Source organism: Pomacea canaliculata, linkage group LG3 (assembly GCF_003073045.1).
Source record: "Pomacea canaliculata isolate SZHN2017 linkage group LG3, ASM307304v1, whole genome shotgun sequence".
NCBI classification, from domain to species: Eukaryota; Metazoa; Mollusca; class Gastropoda; order Architaenioglossa; family Ampullariidae; genus Pomacea; species Pomacea canaliculata.
Genome location: NC_037592.1, coordinates 11,150,238 through 11,174,516, shown reverse-complemented (window position 1 = coordinate 11,174,516; position 24,279 = coordinate 11,150,238). Strand labels below are relative to the sequence as shown.

The 24,279-nt window shown below is 34.4% G+C and overlaps 1 protein-coding gene across 31 annotated transcripts in view; it reads left to right on the top strand.

The window, feature by feature from the left end:
• The window catches only part of LOC112560646 (cytosolic carboxypeptidase 2-like), a 47,666-nt gene that overhangs the window by 22,790 nt on the left and 597 nt on the right, over positions 1 to 24,279 (top strand). For 6 of the 31 annotated variants that reach the window (XM_025232613.1, XM_025232615.1, XM_025232614.1 and 3 more), the window contains 17 exons: positions 816 to 952; positions 2,526 to 2,592; positions 2,897 to 3,001; positions 4,211 to 4,261; positions 5,374 to 5,499; positions 6,858 to 6,927; positions 7,995 to 8,021; positions 9,027 to 9,080; positions 10,493 to 10,681; positions 16,503 to 16,565; positions 18,160 to 18,393; positions 18,792 to 18,938; positions 19,500 to 19,565; positions 19,767 to 19,996; positions 20,399 to 20,476; positions 20,823 to 21,179; positions 21,486 to 21,531. In XM_025232613.1, coding sequence (XP_025088398.1) covers positions 816 to 952; positions 2,526 to 2,592; positions 2,897 to 3,001; positions 4,211 to 4,261; positions 5,374 to 5,499; positions 6,858 to 6,927; positions 7,995 to 8,021; positions 9,027 to 9,080; positions 10,493 to 10,681; positions 16,503 to 16,565; positions 18,160 to 18,393; positions 18,792 to 18,938; positions 19,500 to 19,565; positions 19,767 to 19,996; positions 20,399 to 20,476; positions 20,823 to 21,179; positions 21,486 to 21,531 — 2,047 coding nt within the window. Of the gene's footprint in view, positions 1 to 815; positions 953 to 2,525; positions 2,593 to 2,896; positions 3,002 to 4,210; positions 4,262 to 5,373; positions 5,500 to 6,857; positions 6,928 to 7,994; positions 8,022 to 9,026; positions 9,081 to 10,492; positions 10,682 to 11,676; positions 11,704 to 16,502; positions 16,566 to 18,159; positions 18,394 to 18,791; positions 18,939 to 19,499; positions 19,566 to 19,766; positions 19,997 to 20,396; positions 20,477 to 20,822; positions 21,180 to 21,485; positions 21,532 to 22,972; positions 22,989 to 24,279 lie in introns of those variants that run through there. The other 25 variants (XM_025232621.1, XM_025232609.1, XM_025232611.1 and 22 more) reach the window with 25 other exon arrangements.

The window sequence follows — 24,279 nt, the reverse complement described above, 5'->3', positions numbered from 1 at the left end:
AAATTGTAGGTAGATATTTCAGCTAGTTCAGGATAACAATATTTATCTGCAAACATGCATACATGCTTCGTAGATATTATAAAGAATATTTTGTTTGATTTGTTGGCTATCTGGAAACAACTTTAAATGGTAATTAATAATCTTTTTTGCTATTCATCTTAGAAAAACCTGAGTTATCTGCTTCCTGTTGTGGTTATATTAATTTAAAGCCACTAAGTTTTGATACATACCAAAGACAGAAACCATTGCTTTGAAATAATACATATATTTTTAACCTTATTTACACATGTATAGTTATGCAGTGTTCATATAATTTGTAATATTTGTAATTTCTGTATACTTTTTTTTTTTAAGAGGCATGGTTATGTTTTGCATGATACACATCTAGTTTTTGCCATAGCCTTAACCCACTTCTTGTATAATAAAAGGTGTTTTTTGCAGAAATATACCCTCACTATTTTCCCCAGTTTCACCAGTAAAATGCACCATTTACATATTTCAAAAAAGTTATCCATGTAAAAAATCTTGTTACTTTTAAACTTAAAATTGACGGATTGTTTTATAACTGTAAAACTGGCTTTGGAGTATTATCTTTCTGGATTATCTATATATGTTAATTATTGTGTCAGTGGAGACTATAAGTCACGAATGTCAGTGGATGTGATGATTGTCATAATGAATAACTGTTACTGTAAAATATTTAAAAACTTTTAAAAGAATTTTCTAGCAAGGATCACTGCTTACTGACTTTTAAAATCAGTAGTTTTTTTATAGTCTTTATCACTTCTGTAACCTATTGTGCTTTTTTTTAATAGTATGCTAAAATTCTGGAAAATTTGGAGAACCGGATGAAAATGGCAATTTTGGCCAAACTGGGACGTGATAGTGCGAATGACATAAACCTTGATGACATCCAGCTGTCTGACTACAACTTTGGGGATGTGGAGAGCAGGTAAATATGTATTGTGGTTTTTATTTAAAAAGTTTGTTATGATGTTTGATGGTTATTATGTCTGTTATAGGCAAATATTACCTGGTTGTTTCACTGGTCATGTATATTGCCATGATGTATGATATTCTGAATGCAGTAGAGAAACTAGTTTCCAACTTATTTTAAAATGAAATAATTATGCAGGACTATTCTGTGCTGATTTGTGTCCTTTCATATCTGTTTTATATAGTTGAGATATAGTTACTCGTGGCACAGAGAACAAATGAAGCAAGACCGAGTTTATTGTTGTTAGGCACTGCATGCTCAATTTTCTGAGCATCTCAGTTTTTAAGTCAGTATTTATCTATGTCAAAACTGGTTCATTTATTGCATTATCACTGTATGTAATAAAATATTACATGTATTAATTTTTGTGGTACCCAGTAAACTACAAACATTTCATTGCATTGATCATATTGATGTCATTTTTTTTATTGTATACACTTACGGGCATCACATATACTAGCTGTTGCGTCACTCATATCCAGTGTACTTCAAGCACATTCCACAATGTTAGCTTGTTTTCACCTGTCCATTTTATTGCATCTTGAACAAAGCATACTGCTGAGTGCTGGCTAATGCAAATGATGCTACAACATAATTAAACCACAACTAGTGATACTGAAGACACTATATAGATAATATTTGCATTATATTCAGGAAATATCATTATGTATAGAACATAAATAACTTCAGCATTTCATGAACATCCTTCTCTGCAATGCTATTACACTTGTTCTTGTATCATCTTAGTATCCAAGAGACAAAATCAAAGTTGGGCAAAGCCAGGTAAAAGGGCTGCAGATATACTTTCAGTTTGACAGAAAGATCACAGTTTAAGTTTTAGCATAGATGAGTTTTGTGGGCTGTTTATAAGTTTTTATTGCATACACATTTAAGAAATTTAACAAATGAATGGATTATAAATGTTTAGTACTACTGTACTACTAACTTGCAAAATAAATTAGCTACACAAAGCTGTTTTAAATTCCAGTAGATTAGTTATGTTGCTTCCACATGAAACTAAACTGTATAGAAAGCTGTGTTTGGTGCTTGAGTGTGGTGTCTGCATGCAGACAGAAATGATGTGCCCTTTTGTTTCCATCAGTTTTATTTTACTAAATTTTTAAGGATGTCTTTGAAACAAAGCATTAACATGCATTGATGACTGTATAGCTAGTTCATTGCATTTGAAAATGTTTCTGGAATCTTTTTTTTCTAAATGGTAACATGTTTCACTTCCAAATTCGTCTCTTTTTTATCTTTATATCTACTCAGTTTGGTCATCATTAGGAAGAGATATTTGTCAGATGCAATAACAAACTAGTAAATTTTAATGATTTGTGGCATTTAGTTTAACATTATATATTATATTATCAAGATATTTGTGCAAGATATTCCTTGAATCCCCAAATCTCTTTTCTCGAAATGAGGTAAAGAAATCATACCATGTCGCATCTATTCAAGGAACTGGGTTTGTCCTCATGTTGTTTGTAATCGTTTTTAATAAGATAATTATCATGAATTGTTCCAGTGATATGGGTTCCAACAGTTCTGACTCTGATGGTCCACCCATACACATGCAGTATCAGGCTGAGAGAGTGAGTATAGCTTAGAAAGATTTCCCAAATGTTGCAGAAATAAGAAGACATAATATCAAACATTTGCTGCCCTTCTGCTTTTAGGTTTTAGAAAAATGACCACTTTTAATATTAAATAAAACTAGCCCTCTTTTGGGTTTGGTGCACTTGTTAACATTTTAAGTACCATGTAAAAACAGTTGAAAATATTTTTTAAATCAACTTTTGTTTGTAGCTTTCCACTTTATGGTTTTCATTTATTTGCATCTTTTACCAATACTCTGTTTTGCTGCTATGGAGACACTTAATATGAGTTTGGTTTCAGATGAAAAAGAAAAAGAAGAAGCTGAAGAGCCGCAAAGACCGTGATAAAGGAAGGTTGTCTGGAGCTGAAGAGTCCAAAAAGCCAGTAGCTGCACCACAGATAGTGGTAGAAACTGAATGTTATGATTATATAACATTTTTATCCTAGTTCTTTCAAACAACAGTACATTAGCATTTTGATGATTCATTCAAGCTTGAGTGGTATATGTGTGTGTGGTGTGAAACAGAGAGAGCATGCTAGGGTAGAGTGGCATCATCTCTGACGATGACCAAATTTATTAATCCCAATGGGCATTTATTACCCAGGACATGTGTTTAGTTATAAAAGTTATAAAAAAACAAAATAAGTGCTAATTACAATATAAGGATAAGGCAAGCAGTGCATCATATCAGAGGGTATAACGTCTCTGGTCATATCAAAACAAAAAAACATGCAATCTTATATCTAAAAACCTTTTTAAAGACATATCTACAACACCACACACCCTCATGCAAGTGACCATTCATCTATGGTTTGGCAGCTGGATTGCAGAGGATCCAAACAATATCAAGTGCCTATTCTGCATATAGGCATAGCATAAGATAGCATAGCATAAGATTTGGATGGACTCAATAAAACAAATTCTCTAGTAGATAGATAAAACGCTAGAAGCTTTTCTGACAATTTGTTGATCACAGAAAGAACCCAGTTTCCTCTGCTTGACACCAATTACCTTAGAACTAGTATGTACCATACTGTTCAGACTGCTCCTTTCATGGACAGATATAGACTGTAGAACCAGAATATAAAGAGAAAAGATTTTCCATGAATTACTAATAAAAATAGCTCAAGGTTGCTGTGCTGACTGTCGATTGTCTGGTAAACCTTCTAAATTGGGGTTACAGTGCCCTCAGCTGAAGATAAAACTGGTGGATGAAAGGGACTATTTGGGCCATCATAAAGTACATTCACCCCGATAATGATAATCACCACTGTAAGGGTGATGAAAGCATGGCATTAGGAAGAATATCAAATTAATAATTTAAATCTCATAAATGAAATTCAGCATGCTGAAGGAGCTTGTTCATGTAGAAGCGTTTTCAACAAATGCTCATTAAGCAGCTCTTCTCTTTTAACAAATTTGCATTTAGTATTAGCAGTTATAAGTCTTATGAGGATTATGACAGAATTTCTTGAAAACAATATTTTCTTTTGTGATTTCATAAGTTCCATAAGTTGTAGTGAGCATGTTTTTTTTTTTTTTTAATGCTATCCAAATTCTCCAAATGGTCTAATGAATTCAAATTATAAAACGTGTTCTTTTGTGTTTGATAGGAAGAGAAGAGCAGTAAGCCAAACAGTGAGCAGGTATCAAAACAGTCAAAGGTAGGTGTATGGTATTAATAGTAACTGCTAGTACATTGTACATTGCTAGTGAATTGTTTGTTCTTAGAAGACACATCAGTAGTACACCATAGTCATGTCAGTATACAAGAGTATCATGATGCAAAAATGTACCCAGGTCACCCACCATATGCCACAAGTTCACACACACTTTGCCAAGAGAATGTTTACGGTATAGCTGTAGGTTTGGTTATATCTTTATTAAGGTGCTGCATGCTGGCTGCCTGCAGGCAATTTAACTTCCCTCATCTAGCAGGCTCCACTCCAAACAAATTTTACGCAAAGTCCCCAGCCAGGCTGCTGGCTGAGATGGCAATCTGCTGGCAGTATTGTGACTTGTCTTGCCCTTCACAAGCGTATCTCTTGTCATTGAGTGTTTTCTGACTCATCTGACAAGCATATGACAATAGCTTTGAGATTGTGTGTTGTTTTTTTTGACATAATTAAATCAAAATAACCAAAAAAAGAGGGAAAATAGGAATATGAGAACTGAGGTTTGTTCTGGAAGGAAATGTATGGGGCAAATACTAACAGCTGGTATATATTATGAAGATTCAAGGTTGAGCACCATAGAAAAAGTAGTAATGCTGTTTTCATGTGTTTTTATATTATGGACTTTTAGTTTTACTGGGGTGCCCGGTAGTGTAGTGGTTAAAACACTCACTTTCCGCCACTGCAGTGAGTGGCTCAGGGTTCATATCTTGTCCTGGGACACTCTCTGTATGTGACACTTGTTCGCAAGGCTGGGTGTCAGAGCTTTTCTCTGGGTACTCCAGTTTCCTCCCCACTACCTCTCTCCCCAGAGTGCGAAATCACCTCAAGGTGGAAGCACTTTCTTACTAAATAAACCAACCAACCAAATTAGTATTACTGCAATAAATAATGTTGTCTTGAAGCATTCGTACTGCTCTTTTTTCGTTGTTTTTTTCTTTGGTGTTGAAGAACATTACGTTGCAGACACAATTGATATGCTTGTAAGCTGTGCCACACAACAAAGGCACAAATATCAGGCTGGTCACTGTGTGATGTGCAGTTGCTTTCTCACAGTGTTTGCTTCTGCTCGCTGCTTCTCACTCCTGGGTTGTCCTACACAGGTAGGGAGTCAGCCACTGCGTTACAGCACACTGTCTGGGAAACGACCCCGCTCCAATGATGAGCGAACTGGCAGTGGCATTCCCATATTTGTGCAGGAGCGAGTTGAGGAACGACAGCAGAAGAGAGTGAGTGTGGACAAGTATGGGCTTACTAATGCATGATGCTTGATATTTAGAAACTATCACAATATTATCACATGAGAAATCTTTCTTGTTGTTTTCTTTTGTACAATGGAATGAAAGTCTATGAAACAATAATAGATGAATTATTCTCCATAATTTTTAATTAGATCAAGAAATCAAAAGTAAATTATTTTAATATAAATAAAATAATAAATTAAAAAATAATATAATAGCCATTTTATTTCATTGAAAAGTAGTCTGTAAAATTAATTGCAGTGTTTATATTAAAAAAATCATATGTAAGTTAAGTTTCACAAATTGAGCACAGATTCTAATGTTCTCATTGGTAGGCTAATAATTCTCAACCTCAGGAACATGTACCACTGGTATAGTCTCATAGTTGGTTAGGGGCGTGTGAGGAGTATTCAAATTACATGTAGATATTTAGCAAAATTTGTTAATCATTTGTTTCTGATTATAAAAATGTGGCATTTTGTTTAAAATATTTCATATTTATTTAAGTAAGTGTGACATATTGCTGTGGTCTGCAAAATATAACATCTCAATCGATAAAAGTTGTATTTTATCCTTTTCTGTTAGTTATTAAATTTATTGTTTTTTTCCCTCATTTTCGGATGATAGTTAAATCTAGCTAAGAATTTATGGTTGGAGAAGGTGCTTAAGTTAATTAATTTTTACCTCTTTTACAATGCATAAATTTTTTAGACCTCACAAGTACAGGATATAGCTCCTGTGTAATGAGTAATTAACATGCACTTTCTCCTTAGCTGTTTGATTGACTATACCATGCAAAACAAAGTAGTTGAAATTTGGCTGGCATGTGTGACCCCATCTACATAAAAATATCCTGTAACATAACATACAGTATTCACCAGACATGAATTATTCTCGTTCATGCAAAATTGCCTTAAGAATTTTAACTCAACATTCAAGATGGAAGACCAACTTTTACAGTCATTCAGCAAAAAGCATTAGAAGCTGGTAGGATAAGATCTCTAGGATGAGAAAAGACATGATTATGTACAGTATATAGTATAACTAATGAGAAAATATATTATACTACTTGTACAAATGTTGATGCTGAATTAACTGTAAAATCTGGAGTAAGTGTACTCACATAAGAATTTGGTTCTGCACTATTCAAGCTGTCCAAATAATTACTGGAAAACAAAAATGAGTGGAATTCAGTTCATATTATCCATGGAGTCTTTCAAAAGTTGTTCATCCCACAGTCTTCTTCAATAAAATACAAGATAATAAGATTACTGGGACAGCGGTGTTATGACTATTTAAACATCATTTTGTTTTAAAAAAGCTTCAAATCTTTTTGTTGTTGAAAGCAACAAGATTATTTGGAAGCACTGGCATCAACCTATGTACAGCATGGATTTCCCATCGATAAAGAACCAGGTGAGGCCAGTGTGATATAGCATTAAAGATGCAATAAACCTTGTCAAGGTCTTTATATATCTAAAACATTAAAATACCTTAATAAATGTAGTAATAATTTGTAAGGTCTAAACTTTTTTTTTAAGTTAAAAAGGGACTGTTAAAGAAAAGAAAGTGTGAACTATTTATCTTTTCTCCTTTCTTTTAGATTGCTTTAAGTATTTGTCTGTTCACAGAAAAATTTATATGATTCCTCAGCTTTCTTGCATTTGTCATCTTCTAAAAGATTGTGAGGTACAATTTTTTTCTGAGGACTGGATAAAGCTGAGTGCAAGATAACTATTTTACCGGTGAGAATAACAGCTCTATTCGCAAGATGCAAGCCTACAAGCATTAAATAAACCTCAAACCCATGAGTTGGCTGTCCTGGATTCAGCTCTCGTCTTGGGCATGCTGTTCTTTCTCTGCATGTGGTATCTGTTTACAGGACTGGCTGCCTTGCTGTGATACAGCCTTAGTTGCTGGCTCAGAATGAAAAACACATATTTCCTACTCCTCCTCAAACCCATGACATCACATTTATGATAATAATATTTATTTATATAGCCCTTTATCCCACCAACAAAGGCATACTCAAGGCGCTTATATGACACAAACACACACTTATCAAATGCATCTTATAAATTCAGTCATTATCCTTTAATCGTCACTATCTACTCAGTCTCCTCTCATACGCACACACACATTTATACAAAGACATGATTAATTATCATGCAGTCCCAGCTCTCCCACTGGTCAAGGCATTGACACCATAAATGCATTCATGTACAATCCTGATGTCTTTATTGTTTATCTCTTTCTGTTCCTGATGATGTTAACACATGTGTAGCTCAAGAACAGAAGGAATTATCCTTCCAGTTTTTGGGAAATTGTATTTTAGGCTGAGCTTTACCCAGTCATTAGAAAAACATGTAGCACTCCACTAGACCTTAAAGTTGATATACTACTTGCTAGAAAAAATATGGACATTAGATTTATATGATTTGCTTGTAGTTTGTGTCGACATATTTACTTTGACTGTTCAACAGTGTTTGTAAAAATGGAGCCTAAAAAAGGTATTTAAGTTTACTGCATATATTTTTTTTAATTTATATTTATATTTTTAACAACTGAATAATAATTGACCTTTGCTTTTATAAATTTCTTTGGTTATGGAAATCTTTTACTTGCACTTATGGTGCTTTTTCAATTCTTTAGAAAATCTTTAAATATGTAAAAGTCATTTAAAAATTGAACATTTTTTACATTAACCTTTTATTATTCATGTGTATGTTATCTGACTATGAATACAAATCATATTAACATGCTCACTCATACTAAATGTTTATTAACTTCTTATCAGTACACACACTACTTACTGTTTGTTGACCTCTTACCAAAAAAGCATGCTATTTAAAGCATTGACAGCAGAGTTATCAAGAGTATTCTAAGGGTATAATGTGCATATTAAGATTGAATGTACGTCTATGTTCTCTTATCATTAAATCATCTTTGTTACCAGCAGAAAATATTTTCCTATTCTCAATGCTCCTGCTCTAATCTGCCCTTCTCTGAAGTACCCATGCACCCCCTTCTATCTTCATTTTCATCCCTTCAACCTTTAATAGTGCGTATGAATAACAAATGCATACATGCAGGTGTGTGCACATATATACACACACTCGTATTTTAGGTACATAAATAAGTAATGATGGAGGAACAGAATTACATTTTTAATTAATTTTGAATTTATTATACTTATTTATTATATTTAGACACTAAGTTAATAATATCTATTATTGAACATTCGAATGGTTCCATTTGTGAATATTTCTTGTTTTGCTTTTCTTGGTTATGGACACATAAGACAGACATTTCTGCAGACTGCGAAGTGTTTTTTCTGCTAGAGGTGTTCAAATGCAAGAGAGGAAGATAGGAACAAGCAAAAAAGCTGCTTGCTGTTTATAGTTATGGCTTTTGTTTGTTTTCAGAAACTAGTTACGTCCGGATTTTGCAGTAGTAGTAGTAGCAGCTTATGCGTGCACAGGATATTTTTTGTGTTTAAATAAATATCTTCTCAGTAGGTTCTCTGCCATACAAGGCATTATCTTCTCCAGCAGTTGAAGAGCAATCAGGTAAACATTAATGAGATTGCAGAATAACTGCCAATTTTCTTTGTTATTTGTCATGAAAACGTTGACTTTGTATGGCAGTAATTGATTCTTTAACCCTGACTTTTTTTTTAATCTGACTTAATTCTTGCTTTTCTGCATCATTATATGTTTAAACAATAAAATATGTCCAGTAAGGTACCGCAATGTATGTTTGAACAATAAATGTGTCCAGTAAGATAGAGCAAAACTATTTCAAGGAAGGCTGTTTCCTCTTCTCTTGATAATGTATCATGTATCTTTTAGTGGTTTGTCTGTGTGTTAGAAATGTGCAGAGTAGTTTTTATACAGATAAAGCTAGAGTCTGTATAAATGTATAAGGACCATTTGCTTCAAAGCTATTGTGATTTTGTTTCTCAGCCTAATATCAGCTATTTGGAGAAAGTACTTCAACACAGAGACATGTTTGAATTAATAATTTTACATCATGGTATTTTATGAGAGTCTTGCACTTTTTCCTGTTGTTTATGGTGAAAAAATTTTGTGAGAGTCTTGCACTTTTTCCCATTGTTTATGAAGGAAAAAAGGGGCTTTTCTTTGGTGGATGGCATATATTTGACTTGTAGTCATGTTTCTTTTCTGCTTTTTCCATTTTTTTGTTGGGTAATAGGCATAGGAGATGGTAGGAAATGAACTTGAATATTTGTGTGCTGTAACAGAAGAGTTTACTAATAGGCCATCCATGTTTGGCATCATATACTTAAGCACATTTTCCTGATTGTTTATATTGTGTTACTTTTTTTCACTTCTTGTTTTGAGTGCTGCTTGAGCAAGTCATTGCTATGCAGGTTTTTATTAACAATCCTCAGTACTGCTTTCAGCGCTGCTAGAGAAAGTCATTGCTTCACAGGTTCTTATTAACAATCCTCAGTTACTGTTTAAGAATATGCAAGTCAAAGAGAAATATCAGTACAGGAATTATATTCTCAGTATTGCAACACATGACACAAATGGGGCAAGGTAACACAAGCAGATGTTTTGGGAAGTAACAGTTATCCAATTGTTAGTCTCAAGACATTAGGAGAGATTACTTATTTAAAGTTAGGGTTAGGGTTAGGGTTATTGCTGTGAAGACTTTTGGAGAGACTGTGTCACACATTAACTACGTGAGGAAGATGACATAACATCACACAGCTTTTGTGTCATGTGCAGCAGTGAAGGTGAAAATATAATTCATTGGTTATACATTTAAAATAACTTGAAATAATACAGAACAGATTTTTTTCTACGTATTTTCTGTAATCCAGGAATGCATGTGCTGTGAAGTCACTAACTTTCTTTTTACTCACCTCAGCAGTTGGCATGCAAACCAATCAATGTTTTTGTTTAGTGTTGTTGTTTTTTTTTCTCTTCCTTCCTTTGGTGGTGGCGAACAGTTGTCCATTTTCGTTACTCTGGATCAGAATCTGGGGGCCAGCAGCCCATTCCCTTGAGCATGGAGGGCTTGTGTGCACACCATGGCCAGATTTTAGCTGCTCACCTTGCAGGGGGTGCCAGTCTAGGGAGACAAGGGTCTCTTGGGTCAGCCCAGATACAATCTCGTGGTTACACTACTTCCTTTCCAGGTAAATACTTACAAAAGAGTTCATTACTTTTCACAAACGCTTTGGATCTAAACGACTAAACTTTGTCTGCTTAGCCCTTGACCAGAAATATTAGTTAAAAATAGATGCTCTGGGGAGATTTGTTTGTTTTATTTCAGCCCTGTGAACGCACTTCCATCCTTGTTTTTGTTATGCATGACACGATTCACCTCATTAAATCTGGTGAACATCAGGCATATTTCTTTTCAGGACTGAAAAATTAATTTATCCTAATGTAAAACTGTAGTTTTAGTTTTGTACCTTTTATTTTTATTTTACTGTTATCTTGATCATTTTCTAACATATGTAGACATTTTCTTGCCAACTTTGGATGACCTTCTAGTAAACTTGTAACAACTGACTTCTCTCATGGCTGGTGCGTTGAAAGGATAAACGGAGTCCAAGTTTGTCATGCCCAGACTATCTGGAGAAATAAATCAAAATGTCAATATTAACAGTTTTTATGCTTTAAGGCTAAAGTCATATTTCTCTAGTGCTAGATTTATTTTATTGTTGGTTGTTAGGTAGATGTAGTAGCAGGGTTTCGAAAAGAAAATAAAGTTAGTCTTGGTGATGGAGAGAGTGCACACTATTGTAAAAATTGTCATTTAAAAGCATGCTTCATGTGCTGTTCTGCTCAATGTATTGATTCAGCTTAATATCTATTCCTTTAATATTACTGTGTTCTGTTCACACATTTTCTAAAATTTGTCCCAGAAGATATATACATAAAAGTAGTGCATTGTCAGTAAATTGAAAAATTATTGGGAGCATAACTTTCTGATTGAGATGGCATGATCTTATGTATATATAAAATGTGACCTTTCAACTCTCCTTTTTGGAATAAGCAGAATCACCAGAATGGAAGCATGCGTCACACACACAAAACAAACACACACATACGCATCTTGCAGTATTCAGCAATAGATTATTTGCATAAAGACATCAAATCCATTCTGGTCATTTATTATGTACAGGCACCATGCTTCAATGTTTGAAGATCAGTGAGTATGTGTGGCATGAAGATTTTGCAATATCAGCAACAAATACCTCAAATAGAGATAGTTTGTAGTTGGAGAGTTGGCTAGTGCCAGGAGGCTATGAGACATGTGGAGACAAACTGTACTAGCTACTGGGAATTGCTGTGTGTTGTTTTTTTCCTGTTAACAGCCCATTTTTTTGATGCCTTATTCCTTATACGCTCAAAACTGTGCTACACAAAAAGCACTGTGGCTTCTTTAGGCATCTTTTTTACCAACAGTGCAACTGATGCTTTATTGAAGTTTGGAATCATGCTGGCTTAATTTTACAACATGCTTGTAAATAATGAAAAATAAACCCAGAAGAATAGTATTATTCACATTTGTGAACACTGCTGAAAGTGTCAGAACACACGTCAAGAATTATGCGTGTAAATAAAATTAGAATGTTTCAAATCAGTGGCAACTGTTTGCATGCTTATATAAACTTACACAGGACTTCCTGTAAAGACATAACTTTGCTAGGTGTCTAGTAGTTAATGGTTGATGGAGAGACAAGTCAATGATGTGACAAACCAACACCATCTAGCAGCACTGGCACAAGAATATGGAGCAGCTATCATTTTCGTGAGGTTGTTTAATGTCACAAAATATTTCTGATATGCTCTCCAGAGACAAAAACTCTTTGAATTAATAAACTTAACCAAAGCAGTTCGAATTTAGTTATTATCTATTAGTTCTAGATAGTCTGTAGAATCCTCTGTATGATAGTTATAAACCAACAGACTTTGCATACTTATTTATTATACAACCTCTCAGTTTCAGCTGTTCAGTTTTTTTGGTTTTTTTTTTAAGTTTCGTGAGACAGATCAATATAATTGTTGTTCTGTTGTTAAGTGGACAACATTTCTAGCCAGTACTCTTCAGGTGTCCTTGTCTTTTTGAGGGATGTGGCTAGAACTAATAAAGATTTAATTTTGCTGACTGTGCTGCTTTTTACTGTTTCTAGAAGACAGATTTTCCAGCACTCCTTTAGTGTGTAAATAATATTTAAAATTTATGTTATAATCACAAAAACATATTCAAATGTATTCAAATGCAAAATTAATTGCAATTATTTTAAGGTGCATCACTTCTTACTCTCAGTATTTGTGCTATAACTATCAGTAAATTTTGACAACAGAGACTTCACACATCACTTAATTGTTGTTGGATGTTATATGGTATACTCATTTTCAATTGGACCTTTGGGGAGATAGAGGTATTATCTGACATGTCTGAAAGTATTTTTACTTATAAGACGAAAAGCCAGCTCTCCAGAGATTATTATCTTCATTGGTTTAGATTTCTATGCTTCACAGATGATAATTTTTTTCAACTAGTGTTTCAGGGAGGTCATGAACTCCTTCCCTTTCCTCAGCACTATGAGCTTAGTATTACAAGACAAGATCTTTGGTGAACTAGTGGAAATATGTATTTGTGTGTTGTGTCGGGTGGGAAAGACCTGAAAAATCCGTTCTTTTGTGTGTATTTGTGTTGTGAAAGACCACACATGCCAGACTACTGGTTGGGACATATGGACAAGTTCCCATGCATCTGTAGCAGTTTTTATACAGGCAACATTGCTAAAATGCTGTCTTAACTTCTGGCATGTTCTTGAAAATGTTAGAAATCTGGTTAAAACTGATTTAGTCAATTAAGCCAGAAAGAATGTCAGGATATTTTGAAAACGAATAAACAGGTCTTCAAACAAAAGCAAACTATTATTAGAAACATTCCTTTCTTTTCTCTGAGTGTCTTTTACATTGATGCTGACGAAATATCTGAAGTATTAAGCTTCGTTTGGCTCATTTTTAGCATCATTCTGTCATTTTGAAGTTCTTTCATCTTGATTGTGTTTTTATTGATTTTCAGATATATTTATCTTTCCTGTCATTTATGACATTCAAAATAATTAAATACCTCATTTTTTAATAATGCCATTTTAATGAGAAAAGTTTTGTCTTCTATCTTTAATCATTTTTTAAATGTTTTATAATATGTCCATGTATTTTACCTTAATAAGTGTTAATGAAGAAGCCCTGATCTTGTAATTTTAGCAGAGCTTCACAGTTCCAGCTTGCTGCAGAGTCCAGTTTATCAGGGAGAACAGGATTTTCATAAGGAGCAGCCATATAGACTTGCCCCTAGAGTATTACATCACTCTTACTGGGTACAGATGAATCCTCTGAGAAATATTTCAGGTATTGGGGTTAAAACTTTCTGTCAGTGGTTGGCCTGCAGATCTGCTCACGTTTTCTTCACTCACATGGTGGTTTTTTTTTTAATTCTTTCTTTTTCCCGTGGTGGTCAGTATATTCTCAAAGCAAACTGCTTCCCAAAATTTTTAGTAGAACTGCAGTTTTTGTGTGGTTTTCATGGAGAAGACTTTGCTAGCATGTGTTCTGTAAATCTTAAGAATTACAATAGCTATTATGAACATGTAAACTATGAAACAAAACTGTGGGAAATTTGTCTTATGTGTAGCGATTGCTATGTTTAGTGTCAGCATTTATGTGAAATGATGTCATGCCAGATGAACATTTTTGAAAGTGGTGGTGTGAAGCACAGAAGCCTGATGCTTATTCAAAAATTTTTATCTAAGAAATGTGTTGAGATGCTTATAGCATATTTTACAGCTTGTTTTATAAACAAGTTGCAAAGTAAAATTATTTGCTTGTAAGATGAATGACTACTGTGAGCTTATACTATTAATGCTGAACAGTGTACTTGTAGGAGGAAATTGTTACTACATTAACTGAAAGGATTTGTTCTTGTAAGACATAATAGTAAACTATGTAAACATATTTTGGCTACCTTTCGTTGCAAGTCATGATGATAAACTGTGCTAACAGTTTTTCCAGCACTGTTTAAATCAAATAAGTACAAATATGTTGAAAATTTTAGGACTGTAATTCATTTTGTAATGCACTGCAGCAGGCGGTTTAAATGTTGTGTGTGCTTGCATTCAAGAATTTGCATTCTCTCTCTCTCTCCTGTGAGTGTGCTCAGGTGTGTTTTTGTCATGCAGGTGTTGTTAGCCATAATGTTTCAAAGATTTTATTGGTTCAAGCTTTAACAGGTATTTATAATAAAGACTACTCACTATTTCAAATTTATAGTTGTCAGCAGCATTAAGTAACAAATCTCATGAGCACAATCATTAGTTATTTTTCCTAAAAACTAATGTCCATTTTATATGGACTCTTGTAAAATGCTAGTTAATGCCTTTTCATTATGTCTGGAAATAACTTCCATAATAATTATCATTGAAGTGAGTTGTTAAAAAATCTCTCAGAAAAGTCCATAATATTTTTTATCTTATGTGCTTATAATTTATTTTTTGTTTAGAGCCTTTGTTTGATTTGTTCTCTTGCTATTTTCTCAAGTCTTGATTCAAGATTCCTTGATTCTAAGCAATCCTATCATTGCATGCTGCAGTAAATCTTTATTCAATCTTCTATCACTCTACAACAGTTATAAATAAGTACAGAAAATGCAAACAGTTAGCAGTCTTCCATTTGTCTTTAATCTCCCATCAGGAATGCATAGATGATGTTAAGTCCTGCATGCTCCAAAACAGTTTGCAACTGATGATGATAAGACTGAACTGTTGCTTACTTGTCCAAAGAAATTTCTGAGTCATCCTTCTCTTCCTCAGTTTCTGTTTAGAAACAACTCAACTATTGCTTTCATCACCTCTGTCTGTAGCGTGGGTGTCATTCTCAATCAGAGTTTGAGTTTTCATCAGCATATTTCTCATGTCTGCAGAAATGCTTACCCTGAACTTCGTAGGATCAGTACCATTCGTCATTATCTCACTCACTGATGCAACTAAAACTCTAATCTGTGCCTTTTGGATGATTGACTATTGTCATTCTCTTTTAGCTGCAATTCCCAAGTATCTTCTTGACAGACTTCAGAGGATCCAGAATAATGCTGCTCACCTCATTTGCAAACCATCTAGATGTGAACATTTATCACCTATCATTTTCTTTCTTAGCTTGCTTCCAGTTGTAGACCTTATAGCCTACAAACTTTCCACTTTGACTTATTCTGCCTATTTCTGGCACCAGTCCTCAGTACCTCACTGAACTCACTCCCATCTATATACTCGCACAACCTCTTCATTCATCTTCTGACACCATTAAGCTTCTTTGAGTCCCACTAGTAAGACAAAGATGTGTGTAAAGAGGTCTTTCTCCTACCAAGCCCCCATTAACTTGGAATGGATTACTCATCAGCCTTCATCACTCGGATTCTGTTGTCTCCTTTTCCAAACTACCACTTCACTGCAACCCTCTCCTGACTATGAGCATGTATTATGTGTGTCTGTAATTTATTTTGTGTATGAGTAGTGTATATGGTAGAAGTGAGCATGTCTGTTATGTGTGAATATGGGTGCATGGTTGTTAGCGATTTAGTCTATGTATGATTTACAAAGTGCTGTGAGGAAATCTTTGGAAAGGTGCTATATAAATCATTATTATTATTACTATGTGTTGTCAGATTATTCAGTGTAGTGGAATAAAATACACTCAGCAGATGAAAACTACACTTTGACTTCACTATAGATTCAGTTTTAGTGTATGACTGCTGTAGGAATAAAATGCTCAAGATTTAAATTCTGTACTATCCCAAGCCTGGCCGAATCTTGCGTGTTTGATGGGTATAAACATCATGTTTTGGTCTTTTTTTAAAAACTTATCACACAAACAGTTGTTGGTACTGATTTCACTTGCTGAATATTTTGTTAACCCTACATAATGCTGTTGTGTTTGTAGGAGACTCAGCATTTAAAGTATGGAAGTTGATTTCACGACGCCAAGTTGAATCACAGGAGCTGAGTATGAACAAGTCATGCCTTAAACAACAGTTTTAATGCTGCATGTTCTTATAACCTTTGTTATAGCCATGCTTCTCAACTTGATCCTTCACTTCCACTATTGCATTTTAGCTTTTTCTAGGTCTCTTGCCTGCATTTGTTTTTAATTCAGAAATGATCATATGGACTGAGCTGAACACGAACAAGATCTTTCTTCATTGACAGTTATAATACCAGATGTTATTTTCAGATTCACATTGTGCTAGTTCATTATGAGCTTTCATTTCTGCGAGCTTTTCCAGCTCTTTAAATTCTTTCTGCTGTATTATGACAAGCTTTGCTTATGACCAGTTTCTTTCATTCAAATTGCAATAGCAATTTGCAGATCAGAGATAGAAAGATGTTATTTGCTTCAAATAGTGCATTTACTATAAAAACATGTTTTCACATTTATTAATACTTGATCTGCCTTTAATAAATGTACCCCTTAGTGGCTGTAATGTTCTAAATGAAATGTTGTTTCACATGTTGAACTTTGTGAAGGCTGTTATTTGAAGTGGAGGACCAACAGCCAAAATTTCATTTGTCTTAAAAAAAAAAAAAATGTATTCCTAAAATCATATACTCTTTGGAATAATTAAGAAGTCATTGACATACTGAACTGAAATATTGTTTGCTCACATAAAAGAATCTGATTTATTTCTTTATTTCAAATTTTGTACACTATAATATTGTAGGATTTCATGTATATATTTAGAGTGGGTAAGTGCTTAGGATGAGTACTACATTTTATTTTACATGGATCGATTGTATTTATGCATTACTCAGTAATTTATAAATGCATACATAGTACATGATGCATGCACACATGCAGATGCACGCACACAAAATCTAAACCTACACATCCATGTCCATGTCAGCTTATAATTGTGTTCACTGTGTAAAGCAGTATTGCAGTTTTCGTTCAGACCAATCACTTTTATTAAAAGTCTTTCTTAAAGTTTGCCTGTGTTTAATAATTAAGGGTATTGACCTTCAACCCACATCACCGCTATCTAAAGAAAAAAAGAGTTAATCTGTCAAAAGATGGCCTGAATCATAAGTAAAAATTTTAAATATATGACTGAGTGATAAGTTAAATTTCGTGCAATTTTTACAGCTTTTTAAAATATGTCATTGTGTAATATTTGCTTGTTATAATCTTAAATATGACCAGTTGTAATGGTTTTAGATTGCATGGGTATTATCGCTGCTTACTTTGTATATCATATTCTCATTTTATGATAGCAGAACACCCTATTTTGTCAATTAGAATCAAAGATTTTAATGCTAAAATGGTAAATCAATATTTAGGTGTTTCCCTGTGTGTCATGATCATTGATGCCAATATTCCTAACTCCTTTATAGTTTTCTGTTATTGACGACTGAGTACTAGTGTTTAAATGTTCTTTTTAACCGTTGAATAAAGCCAAAGATAAATATATGTGTGCATTATTTAACAATGATTTAATCAATAATTTGTATTATTTTTGTTTTACAACTAGCAAGTGTTGTATTTCTCTAGCAGACTGAGAAAATTATGTTAGTACATTGTTTATATTGTATATTTTCAACAGCCCCTGTGATGGATGGCTTAACCACCCTAACACCACTGGATGAGTTTGTCCGTTCACAGATCATACCATCTCAGAGCATTTCCCCATTAGAACGAAGGCCACCCTCAAAACCACATCTTCTTGAAGTTTCAGCAGCACAGCAACGTCAGCAAGACACAATCCGAGAGGCTGGCTCCATGCAGAACCATGCTAATGTAATTAGCCGAACTCAGGAACATAAAAGTGGCTCATCAGGTGAGCACTGTCACTGATGATTTTATAATAATGAATGAAGAATTGAAAGTTGAGGATAAGATTAAAAATGCCTTTTTATAAATTAGTTATCATTTACTTCAGCTGATAGAAAAGTTGTGTTTCTTCATGCAATGTTTTATTATTTTCATTTTTGCCACATATGTTGTTTATCCTCTTAAACTTATTGCTCTCATTATCGAACATGCTTATTATTGAACTGATAAGATTTTTTGTTGTAAGTATTCTTCTTTCTTGCTATGTATGTGTGCATGCATACATGTCGTGTATGTGAGCGTGCGTATCTGTGATGCGGTAAGCACAAAGATATTCCTGTTAAGCTTAGTAACAATGCATTAATAAGAGTAATGAAAGAGCACTGTTCATTCTTTACTCTGAAGGCAAGAACCAATATCCAAGAACCCAGGTTCCATATGCCACTGCTGTCGGCTACAAAGGGTCCACATCTTCATCCATCTTTGCTCAGCCCATGTCATTGCAAGGTCAGGCCACTGCAGATTACCTCCCTGCGCAAGCTGAGTCCATTGGTAATTTCATTTGTGAAATATTGTGTGTATCATGTCATAAACAGGAGCCATTTCACAGGTCTTTTCTACATGAGATTGTACAAAAGCATGATCAGACGAACAACAACACATTTCTAGATAGCTGATGGAAATAGTTAATTCACTATAGTGCTGACAGGTAGTGAGGGATCTAAAAGATGTTGTTGATGTTGTTTATAAGTACAGGAAAGATATTAGCTTTTGTTCATGTGCAGTTAGAAGCAGTAAACAAAGGTAGTTATGCATGTTACCCTTGAAATTTAATTCCAGTATTTTGACAGACAAGCAATGATGCCGGTTTCTATTAAGCAATAATCAAACTGTTTTTCTTCATGACTGGTTGAAAGAAAAATTTTACTTGTAACTGGATATTTTGAACATGGGATTTGCAAATTGGGAATTAATGGAGACTTGGTAGTGGAGATGAAATGATGCATAAAAGTAATCTTGTTTTTCTTGGAAAGTGAGTTATGATCTTTAATTTAGCTAGCTAAGAGATGTGGACATCTGTATCTGGCATGTTGTGTGACTTTCATCCAACAGGTGGCAGACATGTTCAAAGCAGTCACAGCCAGCGTCACAATCAAGGAGGCAGAAAAAGCAGATGTGGTCAGTAGACATGTTTTAATACGTCAGTTTACTCATATGTGTGTGTGTGCCCATGTTGTGGTCTATTTTACTGTTCTCATGAACTATTTTATTATGTAGGTCATGTTATGTCTCACTATATGATAAACATGACTTTATCTTATTTTCATCTTAGTGATTTCTTTTGTAAGAATATTCTTAAACTTGCATGAAATGTGTCAGGTATGCGAGATGATGATGAAGAAGAAAATGATGGGACCCTGAAGCCTCACACACTTGGTTCAAGTCTGTTTAATGATCTGGACTCTAATCTGACAAAGCGACCACCCAGAATAAAGCCAGCACACACCTCACAGGAGATGGCAGATGCTGTCGCTGGGATAAGAAAGTTGCAGCAGTCCCTGCAACAACACCCTCATGCAACAGCTGCAACAGTCACCTCTGCAACAGGGTCAGAGAACCTAGACAGCATCATTCAGTCCCTTGTCTATTGCACTATACATCCAAGATACAATCAGTCCATTGTCTGTTGTATTACATGCAAGATGCAATCAGTATTTTGCGTTGTTCTTGCTTTCCACTTTTTATATATAGTGACTTAATTATTTTGCAATGTTTTTGGCCTATTTATATGAGACACATAGCTTTGGTCTACTACTGACACATACTTCAACACCCAAATGTTCTTGTAAATGTAAACTGTTATGTGTTATGGATTCTATACATGAACAGATTAATCACAGAATTCAGCACTAAAAAAGGTTTTTTTTTTAGAGTTTGTGCTATTGTGTATAATAATATTGCAAATGGTCATTGACACTAACATTTGATGTTTTCATTTACTATATGTAGGAACTTACATCCATCAACTCATTAAAGAAACTGGCGACGATATTCAGGATCTCACAAATGAGATCCAAGAAAAAATTGAGGTACTGGACTATGTGCATTTGGTGTACATTGTTTCAGGCTTTTTCTCTTTTATTAAATTAGTGTAAAATTGTCAAATGCAGAGGTGCTTTAACTTGATCACTTTAATACATGTACATGTGTGTGTGTTTAGGCATCTTGTACAAGGAATGAAGTCAGTAAATGGCATCTGACAATTGTGACTGTACAATATAACATTTAAGCATGAATGATTTAGTAGGGAACCTAGATACATTCAGCTTATAACTTCCCACATTTCTAGCATTCATGTTTGGTAAGTCATTCATTTTGTCCATTAATAGGTTTTGAAACATTAAAACTTGCTTCATTGCTGATTCTACTTTCCAGAACAAACTACAAGAAATGAGAGAATTGCAACATCATCAAGTTTCAGCAACAGCACCAAACAAAACTGAAAAAACATTGATGCGCGCTAAAGCTGAGGGACAGAAAATGAACATTCAGGGCACAGGAGAGAAAAGTATTGCTGCAGACTTGAAGCAGCAGACCATTCTTGCCAGCACTCAGCATGCTGCTAAGTCTGGCAAAAATCCCTCTGTCCACACTCTCAAGCAAGAGGAACTTGTAGAGACCTTTAGCATTTTGCCGCCACATCTAGGAGAAAGCAGAAAAAGGGAGGGAAGTGCTCATAGCAGCAGCAATCGAGATGAATTTGCGCTGCTCCCAGGCATAGAAGCTGGAGAGGTTAGCAAAATATCCATTAATTACTTACACAATTTTTTTTTTTTAGGAAAAGAGTTTGATAAGGCTTTAAAAACAGAGAAAAAGTTAATTTTATAGAATAAATTACAATACTCTTATACTGACTATCATAATCTTATAGTAATTTATGTTGTTGATATATGTTGAAACACATGACACAAAATTCAGGGTGTATTTTTCCACATGGCTGCATGTTTTATTTCTTTTACAATACACACATTGCAAGGTTCATTCACTTTTGAAGCTGTAGTTGATTCACATGTTGCCTGACATCCACACTTCTGCTAGATGATGCCTCGAGTTAAATCTGCACGATCCTGTCGTCAGGTTGTTGGTAAGACACAGTGTTAGATTGTTTTTCCTGTGACACCTTCCAAACTCCAGTGCAGCAATGATTCTTCTTTACCCTCAATGCTCAAACTATCCTTTTCATTGGTAATCAATTTCCCTATTTGTCATCTCAACTGTATCGTAGAAAACTGAAAGTACACTTACATACTTTGTGTAGAACAAATTTGATTCATAATCTTAACAGTCTGAGTGTGAGGGAAAGAAGAATTCTTGGCTTGACATTGCTGTCAGGCAGTGCTGCAATGTCTTGTATTTACTCCTTCTGTATACTGTGTTATGCCTCGTTGACTGCTGTAATGCTGTGCATTTGGTCTGAGTTGTAATTTTTTAAGTCCTTTTGAACTGGAGAGTGCAGCTACAATTTGGGAGGATTTAATGGTTGCCTGTAACATTACTGCAAAATAATACACTTTAAAAAAAATGAATGAAAGCATGTATGTTAATTTGTATAAACTGTTTTCATAGAAATTGGAGTAAAGAAAATGGCATGAAACACATGAAATGCAGCATTCAAACTACTGGCCCCTTTTTCTTGTTTCTGTAGCTATTTGTGTAATTTCAAAAAGAATTAATTAGTTTTGAGAGAAGGTGCATAGCTTAGTGGTTAGAGTAAAGGCATCCTTTAAAGGTACACACACTAACCAGTTTGATTCCCGTATCACAACATACTTCCCCTAGTCAACCTAGCAGAGAAGTATCACACAACATACTTCCCCTAGTCAACCTAGCAGAGAAGTGGTTACCCAACTCCACAGAGAGTAGAGGAAGGTAAGACAGTGAGGGAGGGGGAATATTCACTGCCCTCTCAAAAGCTAGGCTCATTATAAGTAAGGGCTTTAACACCCCAGTCCATGTGGCCCATAACAACACTGGACTATCTTTACCTTTTTTAATTATTTATTTACTTAAAGTGTTTTGACAGCTGGGAGTATTTGGGTGGCATAATGAATGTTGATATTGGTAGGGGAAATTTCTCTACAAAATGCAAAATCTCCTGGCAGCTCTTGATCATCTTTGGTGCATTGAGATATCAAATCATAGCATTGAAGCTTTGAGTGTGAATTTGCATCCTCTGTCAACATTATTGTAAGTTGTTCCTTATGCATTCTGCAGCCTGCTAGCCCTTTGCCTGGCTCAGAGCCTTTGAGTCTTTAGAAATTAAAACTTCTTTCAGCTGAGAAGTACTGGGTGTGAGGTAGCTTGAAAAGTAAGAAATCAATCCAGCATTCTGTGAAAGCATTTATAGCTTTTTTAATGCACATACACATATCTACACTCTCTCCATGTTGTGGTACACACCAGCACCTTGTTACTGATTTGCTGCATTGTTGTATTAGACGTGAGGTGGTTTCTAATATTGACCATGGTTGTTGTAACTCTGGGTACCCTCTAACTGGTCATTTTGCTGTGCTTTTTATTTACAGTATGTACAGACTGGAAGTAAGTGTGAAGCACATGCTTTTCTAACAGTCCTTATATAGATTTATGCAGACACATTTCCATTAATATTTTATTTTTCATTTGGTTCTGTTCTGTCATTTTGTTTGCTTCAGTTGTTTCAATTAAAAAATGTTATGATATTTTTGCAGTCTTTGCATTGCAAAAATCAGCCGGCATTCTTTTATTAACAGTGTGCCACTGACTTCAGTATTAATTCTTTTTTCTAATAAACTTTATGGCCATTGCTATGCATGGGCACCCACAGTTAATAAAATAGTGTGGTTTATTTAAAACCTATGTAATATTTAAAGGACATAATCGATTGATTGAGCCTGATCACTTTTAAATTCATGAAGACAAATTTTTATGGTTAAATTATGGCAAGACTGGACTTTCAAAAGCAGCATCAAATATTAAATATTATATTCTAAGTTTTCTGACTAAAGCAGTTTATATAAGTTTATATATCACATGTTTGTGCCAGTTACTAGAATAGTTTAAAACCAACAATAGATGAGACAAAAGTTCTGCTTGAATTCTGCATGTAATGCCAGTCAGCTTGAAGAATACCAAACACACACTCATGCCATACAGTGCACAGAAGTCTGTTTAGATGCTGCTTTTAAGTGTATGGTCATTAATAATCATCCGAAAGATGAATAATTGTTAATAAAATTGTGCAAGCATTAGGTTATTGCTGAAATTAACATTTCTAACATCTAGATAAATAGAAGAAATCTATAGCCTACCTTATTGATTTTTCCAAGAGGAAGCAGATTTAAACCTTGGATTTTGGGAAAGGGGGGGATAAATTTAAAAAACTTAACTACTTTCAGCGATGCTAAAATGAACAAATAATATAATGAAAAAAGGAGTTTGTAAAAGGTAGACAAATTTCTTTTTTTCCTAAACCAGATTGTGTAAGGTTTTGAACATTTAAGTAAGAAAATGTTTATTCAGTGACATTTAGCTAGAACAACCTTTTTGGACTAAACCAAAAAAGTGCTTTGAATTCTGATGTTTCTGAAATTGTTCCCATGTAAAACAGATTATTCCTAGTGTTGATCCCTTTAGTGTACAATATTCTTTCTGTGTCGGTTGATGTGTGCCAACTATCCATTAAGAAGACACAAAAGAGCTATATTTTTCATAAAATGTGCAATAAACACTTAACACATGAATGTTTCTCTGGTGTCCCTGCTCAGGTTTAGGCTAGGGTCAAGAAAAGAGAAAATACACATGCTTGTACAGTTCATGGAAACATCAGTCTATAGTGAATGTTATTTTAGAT